A 24,574-nucleotide genomic window follows, 5' to 3' on the forward strand; every position below is an offset into this window, starting at 1 on the left:
TTCTTTTCTTTCGCTGTGTTCCGCAGCTCTGTACAGACATCATCATCTCTCCTTTTAGTGACTCCAAGACCCAAGTTCTTCAGTCTTCTGGTCAGTAAGTTGCTAAATTTTAATTCACTAGTCTAAGAAGGTCATAAAACTACAGTATACGTTACAGAAATATTAGGTATATTGTCTTCAAGGAAGAAAGTTGACCTTTCAGTATGACAGTAATTATTGCTAGACTGCGTTCTCTGTTCCCTACAGCAGGTATGAATACATAGCAGTAAACCTTTGGCACAATAAAAGTAATTTCCTCCATTTCTTGTTGGAATGACATTGCAGATTTTCATAACTATGTGTGTATATATATTACGGTATATATTACATGTTGCCATCTTCTGGAAACAAGCAGTGCCGTATAAGAACCGAGGGTCTCGTGTGCCATTTCCAATGCAGATTGAAATCGGCCTTCAAAAGGTTAGAGACAGACGATGAATTTAAAGTGATCACAATCACCTTTTAGGAAAACAGCCTGATGAAATATTAATGGATTAGTAGGAGAGAGCTGCTTTAGACCACTTCCCTGCGGGGGGTTTACACTTCAATGTAATTATGCTTTTCTTCTACCTTGGACGTGTATTTAAAACAGGCTTTTAGATTTCTTAAAAAGTCAGCACTATTAATCTCTAAATAAAATAGTGTCTTCTGTGTGGGCACAAGAAGAAATATACTAGCATGTATGATCATTCGATGGGAGGTAAAATACACTGTAAAACTTCTGTAATATAAGAATATCCATTGTTTTAGTTTATATTTTATAAAGTTATAAAACAAAGTTATAAAATAAGAAATAGAGATGGGCGGACACCTGGATGTTGGGGTCTGGCGGGTTCGGCCGAACAGTTAAATAAAGTTCGGGTTCGGGTACCAATCAATAGACGCCCCTCACCAAGGTCACCTCAGTACATCCCGGCTGGGAACGGAGCCTCGATGACATCACCGCTAGTCACTGAGGCTGCGCTCCAGTGGTTCTCAGCCTGGACGGTCACATCCTGGGACTGTCCAGGTTGAACACTAACACCCCAGGCATGGATTACGGCGTGGGACAGAACGACAGACAGGTGAGGAATATTGTTGTTTTATTATTTTTGTTTTTTTACAGGAGAACTAGGGCATCGGGGAAATGGGCGAGCTCGTAAGTATGGTATAATTGAGATTATTAAGGGAGTCTGTGTCTTCCTTTCAATTAAAGGGCTTGAGTTTTGTTTGGCTGGATAACAAAAATACTGGGGACCCCATGCCGTTTTTTTTAATTATTTTTTTAAATAATTAAAAAACTACAGCGTGGCGACCCCTCTGTTCTTGATAAATAGCCTTGCTGAAGTTGACAGCCCCAAGCTGTGAGTTTTGCCTGGTGGGTTATCAAAAATAGGGGGAACCCTTTTTTTTTTTAAATAATTTATTTACCACCCAGGAGCAGCTAATGAATACTCCCATCATCTGCTCCTGCTCTCGCTGTTATTAGTGGCAGCAGGTACACGGCATGACACACAGGCCTAATGTAAAGCCTAACCCCAACACACCCCTAACCCTAATCCCAACCCTAACCCTAGCCACAACCATAACCCTAACCACAAACCTAACTCCAACACCACCCTAATCCCAACACAATTTTAACCCTAATCCCAACCCTAACCCTAACCACAACACTAACCCCATAACCACCCTAAAGCCAACACAACTTAAACCCCAACACCACCCTAACCCCAACACAACCCTAAACCCAACACAACCCTAACCCCAGCATAACCCTAACCCCAACACAGCCCTAACCTTAGCTCCAACCCTAACCTTAGCCCAACCCTAACCCTAGCTCTAACCCCAAACCTAACCCTAATCCTAGCCCCAACCCTAACCCTAATTGCAAAGAATGGAAAAAAATAAATTTATTTTATTTTATTATTTTTTACCTAACTAAGGGGGTGACAAAGGGGGGTTTGATTTATTCTTTTTTTTATTTTGATAGGGTCTATCACAGTGATCAAAATGAACCAATAGGAAAAATCCCTTATTGTTGCCAGGTACCGTCCGGCAGATCTCAGCAGGCACACTGCACATGTGCCCAATATTTTCTTCCAGGAAGAAGATGCGGAAGGCCGTGGGACAGAGCAGGATTGTCCGGGGAGACTCGTGGGACCCCATTTCTCTCTCCTATGGTATGCTAGATCCTATCACAGGAGAAAGAAATTAATAGGAGATCTGACTTTTTTATTGTGATTACTGTTATTCAATGAATAACAGTGATAACAAGAATGGGGATGGTAAAAAACAACCCAAATCATGTTCTCTGTGTTCTCGGCTTCCCCCGGTAGCCAACACCCCGGAGATTTTCTTACGCTGGGGGGCCTATACCCTTATTTCTCGGCACTGATAAAAAGCGGTGCTGAGGAATAAGGCCCCTTAGCTGATGCCGATAAAAGGCATATCGGCGGTGATTAAGGGGTTAAGTATAGCTTGTGATATTGATTTCATTGATTCCATAAAAACTAGTTCACCCTCAAATCCTGTATTCGGGGGGAAGGGATGACAACCGCCACACATTGACCTTGCATCAAATATTATGTGCACAAAAAAACACACAAAGCAAACTGCTTGTTTGAGAATGCTCAATGCACAGATGAAGCAGCAGACAGAGCCTTCACCCAGATTGTTTGGGCACTCTCAGGCAGGCAGAACGATGCGTGCATACCTAAGAGTTGTGACAACCTGGCTGAAGTCAGTGGAAGGTGTCAACTATGTCAACCTGAGCATGAATGTAGGATCTGGGGCCAGACTTGTCTGGCGGAATCAACGCCATGCTAGTCTAGTCCTACCTCATTTATATATGGCAAAAAAGTCAACATGTGCAAGGATCTTGTATGTTCTCCTCATGTTTGAGTCAATTTCCTCTGGGTACTCTGGTTACCTCTCACACGCCAAGGGAGGAATTTAGGTTGTGCAGCCCAATGGTGACAATGATGATCATATCTGTAAAGCGCTGTGGAGTATGATGGCGCTATATCGGCAAGTAAAATAATAAGACTTAAAGGAAATTTGTCAGCAGGTTTTTGCTTTTTAATCAGAGAGCGGCATAATGAAGGGGAAGAAACCCTGAGACTACGGAAGTGTAGCATACTAGACTTTGTGTTGTAACTTAAATACAATTGGTGTTTTATCAGCAGGAAATTACCACTGCCAAAGTGTGCAAACTAGTTCACCTACAGTGCTTTGTCAAATATTCATTCCCCGTAAATGTTTCCACATTTTTTCATGTTACACCCTCAAATGTAAATGTATTTTGTTGCGATTTTATGTGATATATCAACACAAAGTAGCAAGTATTTGGGAAGGGAATGTTACATGGCTTTCTTAATATTTAAAAAATATAAATTTGAAAATTGTGACTTGCATTTGTATCTAGCTCCCTGTAGTCTGAGAAACCTAAAAAAAAAATTTTGAGTCTCCAATTGCCCCAAAGTCACATAATTAGTAAATTGAGTCCACCTTTGTGTAATTTACTCTCAGTATAACTACAGCTGCTCTGTGAAAGACTCAGAGGTTTGCTTGAGAATATTAGGGAACAAACAGCATCTTAAAAACCAAGGAACACACCAGACAGGTCAGGGATAAAGTTGTGGAGAAGAGTAAAACAGGATTAGGATCTAAAAAAAAAAAGTATCCCAACTTCTGAACATCTCGCAAAGAGCTGCGCAATCAATCATCTAAAAATGGAAGGAGTAAGACACAATTGCAAATTTTCCAAGACATTTCCGTCCATCTAAACTGACATCACAAGCAAGGAGAGCCCTAATTATAGAAGCAGCCAAGAGGCTCATGTTCAATCTGGAGAAGATCCAGAGATCCACAGTTCTTGTGGGAAAATCTGTCCAAAAGACAACTATTAATCCACAAATCTGTCTTTTATGGAATAGTGTCAAGAAGAAACCAATTGTTGAAAGCAAGCTTAAGAAGTCCTATTTGCAGTTTGCAAAAAGTCATGTGGGGGACACAGCTAGCATGTAGAAGAAGGTGATTTGGTTAGAGGAGACCAAAGCAAACTTTTTGGGCAAAATTCAAAATGCTATCTATGGTAGAAAGATTATACTGCACATCACCCTAAAAACACCATGCCCACCATCAAACACAATGTTGGCATCATCATGCTGTGGGGATGCTTTTCTTCAGCAGGGACAGGGAAGCTGATCAGATAATAGGAAGATGGATGAATATAAGGACAGAACCATCCTGGAGTAAAACCTATCGGAGGTCGCAGAAGACTTAAGACTGGGGTGTAGGTTCACCTTCCAGCATGACCACAACTCAAACATACTGCCGGAGCTACAATGGACTGGTTTAGATCAAAGCATATTCGTGTGTATGAATAGCCCAGTCAAAGTACAGACCTAAATCCCATCAAGAATCTGCAGCAAATCCTGAAAATTTCTGTTCACAGACACTCTCCGTCCAGTCTCACTGAGCTTGAGCTAGTTTGCATAGTAGAATGGGCAAAATTTCAGCCTTTAGATGGTAGAGACATAACTCAAAAGACTTGCAGCACTAATTCCAGCAAAAAGTGGTCTTACAAAGTATTGACTCAGGGGGCTGAATATAAATGCATGTCACAATTTTCAGATTTATATTTTTAAAATATTTGGAAAACCTTGTATCATTTCCTACATACTTCACAAATACTTGCTAATTTGTGTTGGTATACCACATAAAATCACAATAAAATGCATTTAAGTTTATGGGTGTAGCATGAAATAATGTGGGAAAGTTCACGGGGTATGAATACTTTTTACACTTCCATCATGCTGCTGTTAGATTCCATAGCAAAAACCTGCTGACAGATTGTCTTTAATCCCTTTCTGACATCGGGCGTACATTTACGCAGATATCGGACTCCCTCTCTTTGATGTGGGCTTCGGCGGTGAGCCCACATCTTTCCCGGCACAGATCAGATGTTTTGAACAGCTGTGGGTGGAATCGCGATCCACCCGTGGCTATTAACCCGTTAAATGCTGCTGTTAGATTCCATAGCAAAAACCTGCTGACAGATTGTCTTTAATCCCTTTCTGACATCGGGCGTACATTTACGCAGATATCGGACTCCCTCTCTTTGATGTGGGCTTCGGCGGTGAGCCCACATCTTTCCCGGCACATATCAGATGTTTTGAACAGCTGTGGGTGGAATCGCGATCCACCCGTGGCTATTAACCCGTTAAATGCTGCTGTCAAAAACTAACAGTGACATTTAATAAGAGCTTCCAGAGATCGCGCCGGAAACCGCCCACCGGTGACCTGCGTCACGTGATCACGGGTCACTGGTGTGTTGGCATGACAACCGGAGGTCTCCTTGAGACCTCTATGGTTGTTGATGCCGGCTTGCTGTGAGTGCCACCCTGTGGTTGGCACTCATAGCAAGTGAGTAATTTTGCTATATGGAGGCGATCTGATCATCGCCTGCATGTAGCTGAGCCGATCGGGTTATGGAAGCTTCTAGTCTCCCATGGAGGCTATTGAAGCATGCCAAAATTTAAAAAATTAAAAAAAAATATATATAAAAATAAAAAATAAAAATATATAAAAATTCAAATCACCTCCCTTTCGCCCCATTCAAAATAAAACAATAAAAAAAAAATCAGACCTACACATATTTGGTATCGCCACATTCAGAATCGCCAGATCTATCGATAAAAAAAGGATTAAACTGATCGCCAAATGGCGTAGTGAGAAAAAACCAGAATTATGTTTTTTTGGTCGCTGTGACGGATCTACATCAAAATGGTATCATTAAAAATGTCAGCTTGGCACGCAAAAAAATAAGCGAACCTAGTAAAAAAGCCAAACAAAAAACAAGTGTGGGCTTGCAGTTTTTCTGCAATTTCACTGCATTTGGAATTTTTTGCTGTTTTCTAGCACACAACATGGTAAAATCAATGGTGTCGTTCAAAAGTACAACTTGTCCTGCAAAAAACAAAATGCTTCAGATTGCTGAAAGCAATAAAAATAGTGATACTCACCCCTGTGAATCCCCACTGACCCAGATCTGATGCTTTTCTCCTCTCAGCATTTAAAAACGCCGCTCTAAAATTAAGAACTTCTCCCTTATACCAGCTGCATGATAACACGGGGATGTTTGTTTTTGTTTCCACATCCTCATCATAAGTAACAATGTTTGCAGTTTGGTCAAAGCTGCTGACAGATTCCCATTAAAGGGAATCTTCCACCAGATTTTTGCCACCTAATCTGAAAGCAGCATAATGTAGGGGCAGAGACCCTGATTCCAGCGATTTATTACTTTGTGGTCTGCTTAGTTTAGTTTTGACAAAATCACTTATCAGCAGGAGAATATCACTAGAGGACTAGTAGTCCTGCTGCCAGGTAGGCAGACGTATTAATGAGTTCTGCATAACCCTACCCCTACAGCTTTCTGTCTACACTGTACATGAACAGAATTCTGCTAATCAGTGGTGTGGGTGGGACTGTAAAGAGCTAAGCATTCAGAGAACTGCTAGATCTGCAGAAGATAAAGCTGTGATTTAGCAACATGACAGCAAACAGCTTAGTAAGTGATATATCACCGGAATCAGGGTCTCTGCCCCTACATTATGCTATTATCAAATTGGGTAGCAAAAATCTGCTGAGAGACTCCCTTTATTAGTAATACTGGTGACTGATGTGTTTTTTATGTGCACTTACATAATTATATTCAGAGAACATAGTCCGATCTGCAACATTCTACACAGCAGCTAGCTCTCGTCTCACCTCTGTATTAGATCATTGCTGTAATATTATAACTGGATTGTTACAGAGTTGCCTCCGGAAAGTGACATAAAAGAGTAGCATACCTGGGAGGGAGCCTCTGTACCTTTATCACGTCCACCGTGGCAGTGGAATGTTTGCCACCCGTTAGAAGCTCGGAGTTGACGACCCACTGAAGATCCCGCGATTTGGTACTCTGCAAATTTATCCCTTTCTTCGCTTTCACCCTGTAGAGGAAACGAAAAAGAACATATATGAAGCCAGGTATTGTCCCGACCGTCAGCCTATTGATTTTTTGGCGCTCATGATTTCGTTTTTCTATTCACAGAGCCTAAGAACATTGGTTGTACTCCTCAGATGTTCGGCGCAGGGGACCTAGAAGACTCAGATGTGTCGGAAACCTGAAATACTGAAGAGATACTATTGGCCCCCTTCATAAATGTCTCCCCCTAAGGCAGCAACAGCCGCACCTCTAAAGTTCTATAAAAGGCTCCTTGCGCCCTGGGGAAGTAGAAAATGCTCAGTAGAGTGGGATACGTTTGATGTGATACTGTGCATCCGAGGCTTTATCCCCAGTGTTAACGTGACTGTATGTTGTAGACATCAATGCAGACAAAATAAGGGGCGGGGAGGAGAAAGAGAAAAAAGGCAGAAGAAGCGGGTGAGTTGGCTTTGTGCCAGGCAGCGTTTCATCATGAATGAGTCTTGGAAACTGTACCCTATTATCTGTACGCCACTGATGATTTAGGAGGGGTGCGCGCCCGACAAGTGAAAATGATGGAGACAAACACGAATGACCAAGATAGGGTATGGCTGCGAAGGATGAAAATGGGAACTAAGGCCGTTGCCCGGTGCGTCTCACCGCGGACACAACAATAACGTAACGCTTCCTAAGCCTATTAATACGGCAGAGATCAAATAATAGATGTCCCGGCTGCTAACATGAGACAGTAATACAACACACGCTCATCCGGCATGGTTGGCTAATCATTCATCTCTTTCCAAATGAAGGGGCTAATTGAAAGGTACAATGTAGAGCCCCCCCGAATCACCGAGGCTGACAGGGTGGGAGGTAGATGTGCAGGACGGGGAGTATGATTATTGAGACGCTGGAATAACAGATTAGAGCGCGGCCCCTCCTTCCGCTGTGCGCCCTGATTACACAATTAGGATCTAAAGATAGTGGCAGGCGGGGGAGCAGCTGACAGCCGCTACCTGTGCCGCTAATCACTGCAGCCCCCGAAGCACAAGCAGGCAGGGGACACGCCGCCCTGCAGAGGGCTCTGTTATCATTCACAAACGCTCCATCCCCTGCACACTGGAAACAAAGTCAGAGACAATAAGTTGCCTAGTGGTGGATAGGTGCAGCCTACGGGACGTCTACGCCGCTCGGGCTTTGTGGAAGACACTACGACACGTCTTTATGCCAATATCGCAAAAGCTACTTTACCAGCAAAACTGCAAATATTAACATTATGGAGGAGAAAACAAGAATAGATTTTTAAAACCAGCACAGATGGAGCAGATCGACTCGTAGGTTTCGGCCCAGCAGTCATGTCAGTAGCATGTGAGAGTGAGAAGGGAGCGAATTTGTCCTACCTGCCAGCATCTGTGGCTCTTCTTAAGATTAACCAGCCTTGTGCAATGTTACACGAGGGTCACCATCATGATGTACCAGGCTGGGTGGTCAAAAGCAGAGCTGGAAATGCCGACTGGTAGGTGGTGGGTTACAGGTAGGGCTGCCATTAGCAATTTTAGGGCCCAATAATGGCAACATTTTTAGGGCCCCCTTGAGACTCCGCCCAGGTTCCACCCCAGCCCACCTTCACCCCTCAAACTGTCCACAGTCCCACTGATCTCTCTTGGAAAAACTCCACTTCTCATCAATTACACATTAACAGTTCCCATCACCAGATCACACATACAGCCAGCAGCTTTTGTTTTGCCAAAAAGGTTTTTTTAATCTGCCACCATGACAAAGTGGGCCTTACTCTACTGTAACCTATTAAACATTTGTTAAAATATGCAATACAATTTAGGAATATTTTATTTATTTTTCAATTTTTAAAATGACCAATAATATCACATACAAGGGACAAATACCAAAGCACCATGACCAGACACAATATTAACACCACATAGTGACCTATAATTACACATATGTGATGCCCCAGTGTCCTGTTTGTCACAGTGGCATTGCTTTCCTCATGGGGAGAGTGATGTCACGCTTGGAAGCGATGGAGGATTCCTTTTAACAGGTAACTAGCACATACAACACCATTCTGACTTCAGGCCAGAAGGGGGAGCTCTACACCCAAAATCAGGGGAGCTGCTCCCTCTATGGTCGGGAGGAGGAGTTAGTTGCTAGGCAGTTGCTAGGCAGTTGGGAAGAGTTAGACAGTTGGTGCCGGACAGGAGACTGGAGCAGTCTGAGGCAGAAGGACAGTTGAGGGGCCGTACAGCCTGAAGTGCTGTAGCTCCTAGATAGCGAGATACAGAAGGAAGAACAGCCTTTAGCTAAAGTGCCGGAGAGTGAAGCAAAGGAGAATGACAACAAAGGAGAATAGCTGCGACTGGGCTACATCCCTGACAGAGCGCAGACACTGGTAGCCGGAAGACCAAGGCTTTTGTGGGACTTTAAGACACATAGCAGAAACTGGCAGGACAGCTGGATTATACATCACCTGTTCACCCCAACACCCAGGAGACACAGTGACACATTGAGCCTGGGTTGTGATAGAGATCCTGTAAAAAGGCTCGAGTCACCTGTCATACGGGTTTGGGTCCCACTTACACAAAGGACAGAGATAAATGACAGGACCTTGCTACAAAGCCATAGGCAGTAAGGGACTATAATAACACAGCGCTAGAAGGAAGGCTTTTAACTCCACCTGACAACGCTGGACTCAACTCGCTTCCAAGCCGGCCGGACCCTGCCTGTACCTGTGATCTGGTGTCCTGGACTGTGGCTACCTGCTACATCTGTAAACCAGGTAAAACGACTGCACAACTGTGTCCTTCGTTCTTTACTGCACCACGCATCATCCTCCATCTATTCACCGGGAGCCCTGGGGACCTACTTCACCTGTGGGAAGTTATACCATCTGGCTACCATAACATCACCCCAGAGGACCCTTTTAAGCAGCGTCGGTCATCCCTGACCAAATACCACAGGTGGCATCACAAACATTTTTTATTTTACAAATCCCTTTAAAGACTATCCCTTTAACATGGGCACCCAGGGCCACGGACCGGGTCGCCGCCGCCGTGACACATCCCTTTAAGTAACAGACCTGGTACCAAGTACCCCACAGCCCTGGTGGGCGACTCACATACAAGAAGCAAATACCGCCGCACCATGTCCAGACCACATATTACTACCACATGGTGACCAATAATACCACATACAAGTAACAAATACCAACACAACATGACCAGACCACATATTTCCACCACACAGTGACCGAATAATAGCACATACAAGGAACAAATATCGCCACACCATGGCCAGACAACATATTGCCATCACAGAGTGACTAAATACTACAATACTAATGATTAATTAAAAAAAACTCAATACTATCACCATACATACCAATTTACACAGGAGATATGCATTTAGTATGCAGTGTCTGTGTACAGGTAATACAGTGTTCATTGGTGACATTATACATAGGAGCTCTGTATATAGTGTCAATGTACAGATAATACAGTGACTCACCAGTGACGTCTCTAGGTGAAGTCCTTCATCTTTGCTTTTCATCTTCAACCAGCCCAGACCGCCATCACTTCTTCCAGCCAGGGCTTGTCTTTGCATGAAATAACACAGTAATCTAGAGCTCCACTTGCAGAACACATTGCTTAATTTTTCCCAACTTCTACACTACACCAGATGAAGAAAAAATAGGCAACACAGTGTCACTCTGCACAGTAACAGGACCGTCCCCCCCATTTAAAACAGTATCCACAAAAATAAAATAAACACATCACTGCAGTAATAATATCCCTTAGTTAGCCCCTATGGTAATAATATCCCCCATCTTGGAGCCGTGTATCTCATTCCAGGCTCCAGCCATATGTTCTCCCATCCTGCCCTCATGAGTATCTATTCTTCCCCAAATGATCTCTCCATCCTGCCCCATCTGTCCCATAATCCTGCTCCATCTGTCCCATGATCCTGCCCCATCTCCATCGCATCCATCCTGCCCCATGATCCTGCACCATGTGTATCCATCCTGCCCCATGACCCTGCTCAATCTGTTTCTATCCTGCCCCATGACCCTGCCCATCTGTCTCCATCCTGCTCCATGACCCTGCCTCATCTGTCTACTTTCTGCCCCATGACCCTGCCCCATCTGTCTCCATCCTGCCCCATGACCCTGTCCCATCTGTCTCCATCCTGCCCTATATTCCTGCCTAATTTGTCTCCATCCTGTCCCAGGACATATGCATATACAGTCAGCCCCCCAGCAGATTTGCATATACAGTCAGCCCCCAGCAGATGTCCATATACAGCCAGTTCCCCAGAAGATGTGCATTACACACGTGGTCAAAATTGTTTAATGAAATAAAAACTTACAATGGTCACAGAAATAACTTGAATCTGGCAAAAGTAATAATAAATAAAAAATCTATGAAAATGAACTAATGAAAGTCAAACATTGCTTTTCAATCATGCATCCACAGAATTTCAAAAAAATAAAGCTTGGGAAAAGAGCAGAGTTTCCCGCCGGCAGGGAAAGAAAGAAGGTGTGCGCCGCACTCTGTGAGGAGAGAGAGGGTGTGGAGCTGAGACGCGGCAGAGGTTACATGAGGGCCTCTTGGAACTAGTGAGTGTGCAGAGCTTCAGGTGCTCGGACAGACAGTGTGCAATGCTCGCATTGAGAAGTGAGTGCCAGATGCAGGATCGTGAGGTGTATGACAGGCGTGTGGCGGAGCAAGCCCCGGTTAGAGACTTCCACGGCATTACCCACTTCGGCTCTACATATTAATGGACTAGGGGCTCAGCGGGCAAAACCGGTGACCACCCATTGCCGCCAGAAGCTGGATTGCATGTTGGCGGGTTATGCCTGAGGAAGCCATTCCGGCCGTTGCCGGTATTACAGCTCTCAGCAGACTGCATGACATTGAGGAACAATTACTGCACCCGTGAACCTGCTTACACATACTGTATACAGTCAGCTCCCCAGCAGATGTGCATATACAGATAGCTCTCCAGCAGATGTGCATATACCGCCAGCCCCCAGAACATGTGCATATACAGTTAGTTAACAGCATATGTGCATATACAGTCAGCCCCCAAGCAGATGTGCAATTACAGTTAGCCCCCCAACATATGTGCAAATATAGTCAGCCCCCCAGCAGTCGTGCATATACAGTCAGCCACCCAGAAAATGTGCATATACAGTCAGCTCCCCAGCAGAGGTGCATATACAGTTAGCCCCCCCAGAAGTTGTGCATATACAGTCAGCCCCCTGCAGTTGTGAATATACAGTCAGCTCCCCAGCAGAGGTGCATATATAGTTGGTTCCCAAGCATATGAGCATATTATTATTATTATTTATTTATAAAGCACCATTGATTCCATGGTGCTGTACATGAGAAGGGGTTACATACAAGTTACAAATATCACATACAGTAAACAAACTAACAATGACGGACTGATACAGAGGGGCGAGGACCCTGCCCTTGCGGGCTTACATTCTACAGGATTATGGGGAAGGAGACAGTAGGTTGAGGGTTGCAGGAGCTCCGGTGTTGGTGAGGCGGTAGCTCCGGTGTTGGTGAGGCGGTAGCTTCGAGAGTGATGAGGCAGCAGCGGTGTCAGTGCAGGCTGTAGGCTTTCCTGAAGAGATGAGTTTTCAGGTTCCGTCTGAAGGATCCGACTGTGGTTGATAGTCGGACGTGTTGGGGCAAAGAGTTCCAGAGGATGGGGGATATTCGGGAGAAGTCTTGGAGGCGATTGGATGAGGAGCGAATAAGTGTGGAGGAGAGAAGGAGGTCTTGGGAGGACCGGAGATCACGTGAGGGAAGATATCGAGAGATTAGTTCAGAGATATATGGAGGAGACAGGTTGTGGATGGCTTTGTAGGTCAGTATTAGCAATTTGAACTGGATACGCTGAGGGAATGGGAGCCAGTGAGCATATACAGTTTGTTCCCCAGCAGAGATGCATATACAGATAGCTCCCCAGCAGAGGTGCATTTACAGTCCGCTCCCCAACATAAGTGCATATACAGTTAGCTCCCCAGCATACAGTGGGTACGGAAAGTATTCAGACCCCTTTACATTTTTCACTCTTTGTTTCATTACAGCCATTTGGTAAATTCAAAAAAAGTTCATTTTTTTCTCATTAATGTACACTCTGCATCTCATCTTGACTGAAAAATACAAAAATACAGACATTTTTGCAAATTTATTAAAAAGGAAAAACTGAAATATCACATGGTCATAAGTATTCAGAGCCTTTGCTCAGTATTAAGTAGAAGCACCCTTTGAGCTAGTACAGCCATGATTCTTCTTGGGAATGATGCAACAAGTTTTTCACACCAGGATTTGGGGATCCTCTGCTATTCTTCCTTGCAGATCCTCTCCAGTTCCGTCAGGTTGGATGGTGAACATTGGTGGAAAGCCATTTTCAGGTCTCTCCAGAGATGCTCAATTGGGTTTAGGTCAGGACTCTGGCTGGGCCAGTCAAGAATGGTCACAGTGTTGTTCTAAAGCCACTCCTTTGTTAATTTTAGCTGTGTGCTTAGGGTCATTGTCTTGTTGGAAGGTGAACCTTCGGCCAAGTCTGAGGTCCAGAGCAATCTGGAAGGCGTTTTCATCCAGGATATCTCTGTACTTGGCCAAATTCATGTTTCCTTCAATGGCAACTAGTTGTCCTGTCCCTGTAGCTGAAAAACACCTCCATAGCATGATGCTGCTACCACCATGTTTCACTGTTGGGATTGTATTGGGCAGGTGATGAGCAGTGCCTGTTTTTTTCCACACATACCGATTAAAATTATCACCAAAAAGGTCTATGTTCGTCTCATCAGACCAGAAAATCTTATTTCTCATAGTCTGGGAGTCCTTCATGTGTTTTTTAGCAAACTGTAGGCGGGCTTTCATATGTCTTGCACTGAGGAGAGGCTTCCGTCGGACAACTCTGCCATAAAGGCCTGACTCATGGAGGGCTGCAGTGATAGTTGACGTTGTGGAACTTTCTCCCATCTCCCTACTGCATCTCTGGAGCTCAGCCACAGCGATCTTGGGGTTCTTCTTTACCTCTCTCACCAAGGCTCTTCTTTCACGATTACTCAGTTTGGCTGGACGAGCAGGTCTAGGAAAACTTCTGGTGGTCCCAAACTTCTTCCATTTAAGAATTATGGAGGCCACTGTGCTCTTAGGAACCTTGAGTACTTCAGAAATTCTGTTGTAACCTTGGCCAGATCTGTGCCTTGCCACAATTCTGTCTCTGAGCTCCTTGTCCAGGTCCTTTGACCTCATGATTCCCATTTGGTATGACATGCACTGTGAGCTGTGAGGCTTTTATAGACAGGTGTGTGCCTTTCCAAATCAAGTCCTATCAGTTTAATTAAACACAGCCGGACTCCAATGAAGGAGTAGAACCATCTCATGGAGGATCACAAAGAAATGGACAGCATGTGAATTAAATATGAGTGTCTGAGCAAAGGGTTTGAATACTTATGACCATGTGATATGTCAGTTTTTCTTTTTTAACAAATTTTGAAAAATTTCTACATTTCTGTTTTTTTTTCAGTCAAGTTGGGGTGCCGAGTGTACATTAATGAGAAAAAAAATGAAATTTTTTGAATTTATCAACTGGCTGCAATGAAACAGAGAGTAAAAAATTTAAAGGGGTCTGAATACTTTCTGTAATCAATGTACATTGGAAATTGGGGTTTCCTGCTAATTTCAATCTATTGCACTGTATATGGCCAATGCATTATTCCGGGGAGAGGGGGGCATTCCATGCATAGGGCTGCAGTGTCTTCATTTTAGGTGAAGCCTGTTTTGGATTTTATTACCCAGATTTTTTCAAATATGAATAATGTGTAAGTAAAATGCACATTATTCTGATTTGTGGTCTACTAATGCTAATTATAGTAAGAAATGTCACGTTTCTGATACAAACACTGATGCGTTTCCTATTCAAGGCAATACACCGCATTCAATAAGGCGTGAATGAATTGTTCTTGCTGTGACACTGCTCAGAAAGGATGGCAGGTCATTTTCATTAGACCTACTTCAGAGTGTTGCACATTTTTAGTCAAATGTCTAATGAGCATGATGATGATTCATGCTGTATCCGACAACTTACAGGTCCCATCTTAGCTTGATCTTTCCAGGCAAACAATGGCTCATTACACAAGCAGACATCTTTTTAAAAGGGTCCAAACATCCGACAGGGTAAAAGAGATGAGAATAGTTATGAGAAGGCTACCTCTGAGCTCTGAGGCTTCATGCCTTCAGTCACTTGTCTCCAGGGATGGTGTGCATGCCGGCGTGGGCAGCGCTCTGATTAGGGGCAGTGAGCGCATTGGGCCTAATAAAAGGATACATGGCGCAGCATATGGTTAGTCTCAGTTATGCTAATAACCTGGGCAATTACTGCAGAACAAATGGTACAATGGTAAAGGCTTCTCCTTGGGGACTCATTTCGCTCTCTCACTGTCTAATAGTTTTGTCCCTCTCACTCTTCTCTTCCTGCCAGGAGAATTTCCCTTGCTTGGAGATTATCAGTGATTTTGCTTAGACGGCCTGTGTAATTATCCAGTTTGTGATCGCGCATTTGTTTGTACATGAAATGACTAAGGACTGAGGTTGGAAACTGACTTACATGTGCTTCCATAGCTCTGCTTATTGTGTACTATGTGATATGACTGTTCACCAATAAAAAGTGGTGACTATCTTTAAATTACATGGTACATATGGAAATTAAGTATACAAATATAAAGTAAAAAGCTACTCCCGATAGTTAACTTAATTGGTATGCTAGTTTGGAAATTAGTAATAATGAGTACAACTTAAGGTGTGCATATTCTGTATGTTACTGACAGCAACAATATAACAATATCAGTAATTGACAGCACCGATATCTGTTACTTGAATGCTACACATGGGCTCCTTAGGTGACAACTGTAGACTCTGCTGCATGCCAAGCATGGACTGGCCATCAGGAGAAGAGGTGAAACCTCAGGTAGGCCCCTTTGGATTCGGAGGCCCCGCACAGAACATCATAAGTAGTACTTGTATAATGTTTTGATACAGTTCATCATTTTATTTTGCAGGGTACAGTTCATAAACCCCTTAATGACATCCCACCCACTTGTTTCAAAAGCCATAACTTTTTTTTCTACATCAACAAATCCATTTATGGGCTTGATTTTTGCATAAAGAGTTGTAGCTTTGAATAACACCATTAATTTTACTACAGAACGTACTGAAACTGGAAAAAAAAAATATTGAAAGTTTGATTAAAGTGGGAAAAAAATGCAATGCCCTCAATTGTTTTTAACGTCTTGTTTTTACGGAGTTCATTGTGTGGTAAACATAACCTGGCAACATGATTTTCCAGGTCAGTACAATTACTGCATTACCAAGTTTGTCTAGTTTTTTTTTATTTACTTTAATGGTGAAATATAGGGTTGAGCGAAACGGGTCGTTCATTTTCAAAAGTCGCCGACTTTTGGCAAAGTCGGGTTTCATGAAACCCGATCCGACCCCTGTGCGGGGTCGGCCATGCGGTACGCGACTTTCGCGCCAAAGTCGCGTTTCAATGACGCGAAAAGCGCCATTTCTCAGCCAATGAAGGTAAACGCAGAGTGTGGGCAGCGTGATGACATAGGTCCTGGTCCCCACCATCTTAGAGAAGGGCATTGCAGTGATTGGCTTGCTGTCTGCGGCGTCACAGGGGCTATAAAGGGGCGTTCCCGCCGACCGCCATGTTACTGCTGCTGATCTGAGCTTAGGGAGAGGTTGCTGCCGCTTCGTCAGAAGCAGGGATAGCGTTAGGCAGGGTCCATTAACCACCAAACCGCTTGTGCTGTAGCGATTTCCACTGCCCAACACCACCTTCGGTGTGCAGGGACAGTGGAAGCTACATTTTTTTTTTCCTCAGCGCTGTAGCTCATTGGGCTGCCCTAGAAGGCTCCCTGATAGCTGCATTGCTGTGTGTACGCCGCTGTGCAAACCAACTGCTTTTTTCAAAGCACAAATCCTCTTGTTCCTTCCTTTCTGCACAGCTATCTTTTTGGTTTGTACACACTTTTTATTTAATTTGTGCATCAGTCCACTCCTTATTGCTGCCTGCCATACCTGGCTGAGATTACTGCAGGGAGATAGTAATTGAAGGACACTCCCTGTTTTTTTTTTTTTTTTTTGTGGGAGATTAAGATTGACATTTCTGCTAGAGTGCCATCCCTGTCTGTGTCATCTCGCACTCAGTGGGCCATAGAAAGCCTATTTATTTTTTGCTTGATTTGGGTTATAAAATCTACCTGAAAAAATCACTACATCAATCAGTGGGAGAAAAATATTGGCCTCAGGGCTTGTGTGCCACTCTTGACTCCTGTGTGCATCATCACTCACTCAGTGGGCCATAGAAAGCCTATTTATTTTTTTGCTTGATTTTGGTTCTAAAATCTACCTGAAAAAATCACTACATCAATCAGTGGGAGAAAAATATTGGCCTCAGGGCTTGTGTGCCACTCCTGACTCCTGTGTGCATCATCACTCACTCAGTGGGCCATAGAAAGCCCATTTTTTTTTTTTTTTGCTTTATTTGGGTTCTAAATTCTACCTGAAAAAATCAATAAATCAATCAGTGGGAGATTAATATTGGCCTTTGGGCTTGTGTGCCAGTCCTAAGCGTGCCATCTCTCTCTCTCAGATAGTGGGCCATAGAAAGCCTATTTATTTTTATTTTTTTTATTGGGTTTATAAATTTTCCCTGGAAAAAAAAAAAAAAGTGGGAGATTAATATTGGCCTCTGGGCTTGTGTGCCAGTCCTGAGCGTGCCATCTCTCTCACAAATAGTGGGCCATAGAAAGCCTATTTATTTATTTTTTTTTGGTTTTATAAATTCTCCCTTAAAAAAAAAGGGAGATTAATATTAGCCTTTGGGCTTGTGTGCCAGTCCTAAGCGTGCCATCTCTCTCTGTCTCTCAGATAGTGGGCCATAGAAAGCCTATTTATTATTTCTTTTATTGGGTTTATAAATTTTCCCTGGAACAAAAAAAAAAAAGTGGGAGATAAATATTGGCCTCTGGGCTTGTGTGCCACTCCTGACTCCTGTGTGCGTCATCTCTCACTCAGTGGGCCATAGAAAGCCTTTTTTTGTTTTATTTGTTTTCTAAATTCTCCCTGAAAAAATCATTTTATTTTCTTTGGTTTCTAAATTCTTCCTGAAAAAATCATTTTATTCTATTTTTTTTTTCCTAAAGTCTCCCTGAAAAAACAAAAACAAAAACAAATCAGTGGGAGATTAATATTGCCCTTTCTGCTTGTGTGCCAGTCTTGACTCCTGGGTGTGCCATCTCTCTCTCTCTCTCCAATTGTGGGCCATAGAAAGCCTATTATTTTTTTAGCTTGATTTGGGTTCCAAAATCTACCTGAAAAAATCACTACATCAATCAGTGGGAGATAAATATTGGCCTCTGGGCTTGTGTGCCACTCCTGACTCCTGTGTGCATCATCTCTCACTCAGTGGGCCATAGAAAGCCTTTTTTTGTTTTATTTGTTTTCTAAATTCTCCCTGAAAAAATCATTTTATTTTATTTGGTTTCTAAATTCTTCCTGAAAAAATCATTTTATTCTATTTTTTTTCCTAAAGTCTCCCTGAAAAAAAAAAAAAAAAAACAAATCAGTGGGAGATTAATATTGCCCTTTCTGCTTGTGTGCCAGTCTTGACTCCTGGGTGTGCCATCTCTCTCTCTCTCTCCAATTGTGGGCCATAGAAAGCCTATTATTTTTTTTAGCTTGATTTGGGTTCCAAAATCTACCTGAAAAAATCACTACATCAATCAGTGGGAGATAAATATTGGCCTCTGGGCTTGTGTGCCACTCCTGACTCCTGTGTGCGTCATCTCTCACTCAGTGGGCCATAGAAAGCCTTTTTTTGTTTTATTTGTTTTCTAAATTCTCCCTGAAAAAATCATTTTATTCTATTTTTTTTTTCCTAAAGTCTCCCTGAAAAAAAAAAAAAAAAAAAAAAATCAGTGGGAGATTAATATTGCCCTTTCTGCTTGTGTGCCAGTCTTGACTCCTGGGTGTGCCATCTCTCTCTCTCTCTCCAATTGTGGGCCATAGAAAGCCTATTATTTTTTTAGCTTGATTTGGGTTCCAAAATCTACCTGAAAAAATCACTACATCAATCAGTGGGAGATAAATATTGGCCTCTGGGCTTGTGTGCCACTCCTGACTCCTGTGTGCATCATCTCTCACTCAGTGGGCCATAGAAAGCCTTTTTTTGTTTTATTTGTTTTCTAAATTCTCCCTGAAAAAATCATTTTATTTTATTTGGTTTCTAAATTCTTCCTGAAAAAATCATTTTATTCTATTTTTTTTTTCCTAAAGTCTCCCTGAAAAAAAAAAAAAAAAAACAAATCAGTGGGAGATTAATATTGCCCTTTCTGCTTGTGTGCCAGTCTTGACTCCTGGGTGTGCCATCTCTCTCTCTCTCTCCAATTGTGGGCCATAGAAAGCCTATTATTTTTTTTAGCTTGATTTGGGTTCCAAAATCTACCTGAAAAAATCACTACATCAATCAGTGGGAGATAAATATTGGCCTCTGGGCTTGTGTGCCACTCCTGACTCCTGTGTGCATCATCTCTCACTCAGTGGGCCATAGAAAGCCTTTTTTTGTTTTATTTGTTTTCTAAATTCTCCCTGAAAAAATCATTTTATTCTATTTTTTTTTTCCTAAAGTCTCCCTGAAAAAAAAAAAAAAAAAAAAAAATCAGTGGGAGATTAATATTGCCCTTTCTGCTTGTGTGCCAGTCTTGACTCCTGGGTGTGCCATCTCTCTCTCTCTCTCCAATTGTGGGCCATAGAAAGCCTATTATTTTTTTAGCTTGATTTGGGTTCCAAAATCTACCTGAAAAAATCACTACATCAATCAGTGGGAGATAAATATTGGCCTCTGGGCTTGTGTGCCACTCCTGACTCCTGTGTGCGTCATCTCTCACTCAGTGGGCCATAGAAAGCCTTTTTTTGTTTTATTTGTTTTCTAAATTCTCCCTGAAAAAATCATTTTATTTTATTTGGTTTCTAAATTCTTCCTGAAAAAATCATTTTATTCTATTTTTTTTTCCTAAAGTCTCCCTGAAAAAAAAAAAAAACAAACAAATCAGTGGGAGATTAATATTGCCCTTTCTGCTTGTGTGCCAGTCTTGACTCCTGGGTGTGCCATCTCTCTCTCTCTCTCCAATTGTGGGCCATAGAAAGCCTATTATTTTTTTAGCTTGATTTGGGTTCCAAAATCTACCTGAAAAAATCACTACATCAATCAGTGGGAGATAAATATTGGCCTCTGGGCTTGTGTGCCACTCCTGACTCCTGTGTGCGTCATCTCTCACTCAGTGGGCCATAGAAAGCCTATTTTTTGTTTTATTTGTTTTATAAATTCTCCCTGAAAAAATCATTTTATTTTATTTGGTTTCTAAATTCTTCCTGAAAAAATCATTTTATTCTATTTTTTTTTTCCTAAAGTCTCCCTGAAAAAAAAAAAAAAAAAACAAATCAGTGGGAGATTAATATTGCCCTTTCTGCTTGTGTGCCAGTCTTGACTCCTGGGTGTGCCATCTCTCTCTCTCTCTCCAATTGTGGGCCATAGAAAGCCTATTATTTTTTTTAGCTTGATTTGGGTTCCAAAATCTACCTGAAAAAATCACTACATCAATCAGTGGGAGATAAATATTGGCCTCTGGGCTTGTGTGCCACTCCTGACTCCTGTGTGCGTCATCTCTCACTCAGTGGGCCATAGAAAGCCTTTTTTTGTTTTATTTGTTTTCTAAATTCTCCCTGAAAAAATCATTTTATTTTCTTTGGTTTCTAAATTCTTCCTGAAAAAATCATTTTATTCTATTTTTTTTTTTCCTAAAGTCTCCCTGAAAAAAAAAAAAAAAATCAAATCAGTGGGAGATTAATATTTACATTTGTGCTTCAGTGACAGTCCTGCGTGTGTGGCATCTCTCTCATTTGTTGCCACCAACAACAGAGTGTGTAACATTGTGCCTGATTTTCGTTGTGGTCTCACTCACCTGTAAAGGGGTAGCTAAATCATACTGAAGTTATAGCTCACCGTGTAATTTGTGTGACAGCAACAAATACCGTTAGTTTGTTTACGTTTTTAACCCTTATCCGGCTGAATAGGTACAATTGTAACTATTCCGTTTTAAAATTGCAATAACTTTTTTTTGAAAAGACGTAGAGGGCTGAAATTTCGTGACATCTCTACATTTTTGGTCCAGAATATATTGGCCAAATTTCAATAAAATATCTCCACCCGCTTCCGAGATAAGGGGTCGAGATCTTTTTGCATCCATAACAAGCTGCATAGGTACAAATGTACCTCATATATTTTGAATGAAGATAATGCAAGGGAAAAAGCATAAATTTTTTTTTAATGATAATGCTATTTAACTATTATAAACAAGTAAAAAACTGTTCATTTACATTATAAAAGAAAATGTAAGAAACTTTTTTTTATTGATTTTCTTTGCAAGTAATGCATGTTGGCTTTGCTACAGAGTGTTCATCGCAAATGGGTTTCACACAAACCACACAAGACTTTCTAGTCTTGCGTTGTTTTCGCCTCAGGTCTCTGCAGACATAGCAACTACCAACAACAGGGGAGGGTCCACGACTACCATGAGGTATTTTGGGGCCAGCTGCTGGCTGCGATGCTACCACAATGCATCGTCCAAGCACCATTTCTACTGCACCTCGAAGAAAATGGTTTCTCATTATCATTTTGTTTGTACTACGATCTTCAATTGCAATCATACACAGCTGATTTGCGAGATCTTTCAGGAACTTTCTTCGTTGATCCTTTGCCCTGAAGCTTGGATTGTGTTCTCTGTAGATGATGTAGGATGCTAACCCACTGACATCAATCATATTGTAGAAAAATGCCAAAGTCCAACGTGATGTTCGTCGTTTCACAGTGTACTCTCCCAACATTTTATCCATAACATCAACGCCACCTTTTGTTATGTTGTAGTATTTTATTATCTCTGGCTTGGCTGCTAGTGTCTCTTCAACTTCTCCCGTCATGTGCATAGATGATAGAAGCACGACTGATTTGTTCTTCTTTGGTACATATGAACAGACTGTTGCATCATGATTGTAGGCAAAATTTGTCGAGTATACAGGCCTTTCTTTGGCAGGCTGCATGTTGTTAGGTAGGAACCTTTTGTTTTTTCTCACTGTACCAACTAGTGTCATGTTCCAGGAGTTCAATACCTTAGCTAGTTCCATGGTTGTAAAGAAGTTATCGGTGGTGACATTTCTTCCAGAGCCTTTATACGAGCTCACTAGGTCCAATACTGTTCGTTCTCCAATGTTTACTTGTCGAGGACCATCAGTTGGTTTCCCAGTGTAGAGCTGACCTTGTAAAGGGTAGGCATTTGATGAGTCACAAGCCCAGAAAATCTTTATGCCATATTTAGCTGGTTTTGAAGGTATATACTGGGTAAATTTAGTATGACCTCTAAATGGAAATAATTGCTCGTCGACGGTGATACAATGATATGGCTTGTAGGCTCTCTCCAGATTACTGTTCAGCATTGTCCAGATGTCCCGTATTGGTGCAGCTTTATCTGTTTGCACACGTTCTGCACGTGTATTTTCGTTGTCAAACCTGATAAATCTGAGTATCATCTTGAAGCGGTCACGAGACATGGCTGCACGTATAAGAGGCAGAGCAGCAACATTCCACATTTCCTCCAGATTCTCTTTGTTGGCTCTGTGCACACCAGCAGCAATCAGTATGCCCAAAAATGCATGAAGTTCAGTTTCAGTAAATTGCTTGAATGTTTTTTGTGGTGGCCGTTTGGAAGAATCAGGAAAACGTTGTACCAGTTCGTTGTTGTAAGCATCACAAACTCTCTTGGCCTTTCGATTCGTTTCCCGTAATATGATGTCACACATCTCGGGAGTCATGATGGACTTGAATAGCTCTTTTGCTGTATATAGGTTGCTGATTGCTGCAGGGCCACCTCTTTGTCGTAGGACATTACGAGATTTTGTTTGTGCATTTGGCAGTGGATTACTGCACCATTGAGTTTCATCCTTAGCAGTCCAAATGTCGCCTGCACTTTGAGGCACAGAATCATCCTCAACACTTTCGTCTGATTCGTATTCATTTTCATGCTCTATGACCATTTCTTGTTCAATGTCTGAATCTTCTTCAGTAACATCCACTTGTGGTACATAGTTTTCATCATCAGATGGAACATATGGTTCATCCTCATGCTCAGAATCAGATTCTTCTAGCATTCGCATTATTTCGTCAGACGTAAATCTGTAAATATGAAAAAATGGAAAATAAATAATTTTCCGAAATACTACATTATTGGCTTTTCACAAAATTATACTAACCTGCAAACACGTTTTCTTGGATTATGGCGGAAACTAGATCCAGCATTACTATCACTCATGATGACTTGCTAGATGAATTTTGGCTTCGTATTTTGTGCTGAATATAAATAAAACATCGTAAAACAATATGTAGATACTAATTATTATCCATTTTTCGTATAAAAATTATACCTATAGTGATAAGTTTCATACAAAATATATGTAAGCCAAGTCCAGGCTGAAAGACAATTTGACTGTTCTGTCCCCACATAATGAGAATAAAGGTATAACTGGCTGTTAGATGCTGTGAGACTTTCCTACCTTCGTTTCCAAGAAATTGAAGACTTCACAAGCCTAGAAATGTGTGCTCACAGCAATGAGATGAACAGCAAAATGGCTAATGAGAGGAGGGAGGCAGGAAGACAAGTAGAAGCCACTCCCAGTTTGAATTAACTTAATTGACAGCAACATAAGTGACCAGTAACAACACTGAACAATAGATATCAGCATAACATTTGTAGCTGAATGAACTTTAGTTTCTGAAACCAAGTAAAGTCTTCCCACAGTGGAGGTATATGTGAAGGTACAATTGTACCTATGCAGCCTGTTAAGGTTGTAAAATTATGCAGCCTGACAAGGGTTAAAACAATGAGGAAGTATGGTGGAAGAGGTCGTGGCCGGGGGCATTCATTGTCAGCTGGTAATGAGGGTAGTGGTAGTGGTGGAGCATCAGCTGGTCGTGGGAAAAAAAATATTGCACCTAAGTCTGGAGCTGTGGAGTCAGGTTCGTCGTCTGGCTACACAAGGCCTCGAACGCTCCCTTTTCTGGTAGTAGGAAAACCGCTTTTAAAGCCGGAGCAGCAAGAGCAAGTTTTGGCTTATCTTGCTGACTCAGCCTCTAGCTCTTTTGCCTCCTCTCGTGAAACTGGTAAATGTCAAAGCAGCGCGTCGTTAGTGGATGTTCACGGTCAGGGACAAGTCGCTTCCTTGTCCTCTTCAGCAAAAACAACAACAGAGAAGAATGCAGCAGGCGACACAACGGGTTACTCCATGGAGCTCTTTACACATACCGTCCCTGGCTTAGAAAGTGAAGCAGTTAACAGTCCATGCCCATTACAAGTTGAATCTGACATGGAGTGCACTGATGCGCAGCCACAGCCAGACTACTATGCTGGTCCTTTGACTCAGACCACAACATTGC

The 24,574-nt window shown here is 42.3% G+C and overlaps 1 protein-coding gene across 1 annotated transcript in view; it reads right to left on the reverse strand.

The window, feature by feature from the left end:
• The window catches only part of TMEM132E (transmembrane protein 132E), a 751,655-nt gene that overhangs the window by 181,425 nt on the left and 545,656 nt on the right, over positions 1-24,574 (reverse strand). Inside the window, exon 4 of the mRNA XM_069757391.1 lies at positions 6,873-7,013. Coding sequence (XP_069613492.1) covers positions 6,873-7,013 — 141 coding nt within the window. The remainder of the gene's footprint in view (positions 1-6,872; positions 7,014-24,574) is intronic.

Source organism: Ranitomeya imitator, chromosome 3, assembly GCF_032444005.1.
Source record: "Ranitomeya imitator isolate aRanImi1 chromosome 3, aRanImi1.pri, whole genome shotgun sequence".
NCBI classification, from domain to species: domain Eukaryota; kingdom Metazoa; phylum Chordata; class Amphibia; order Anura; family Dendrobatidae; genus Ranitomeya; species Ranitomeya imitator.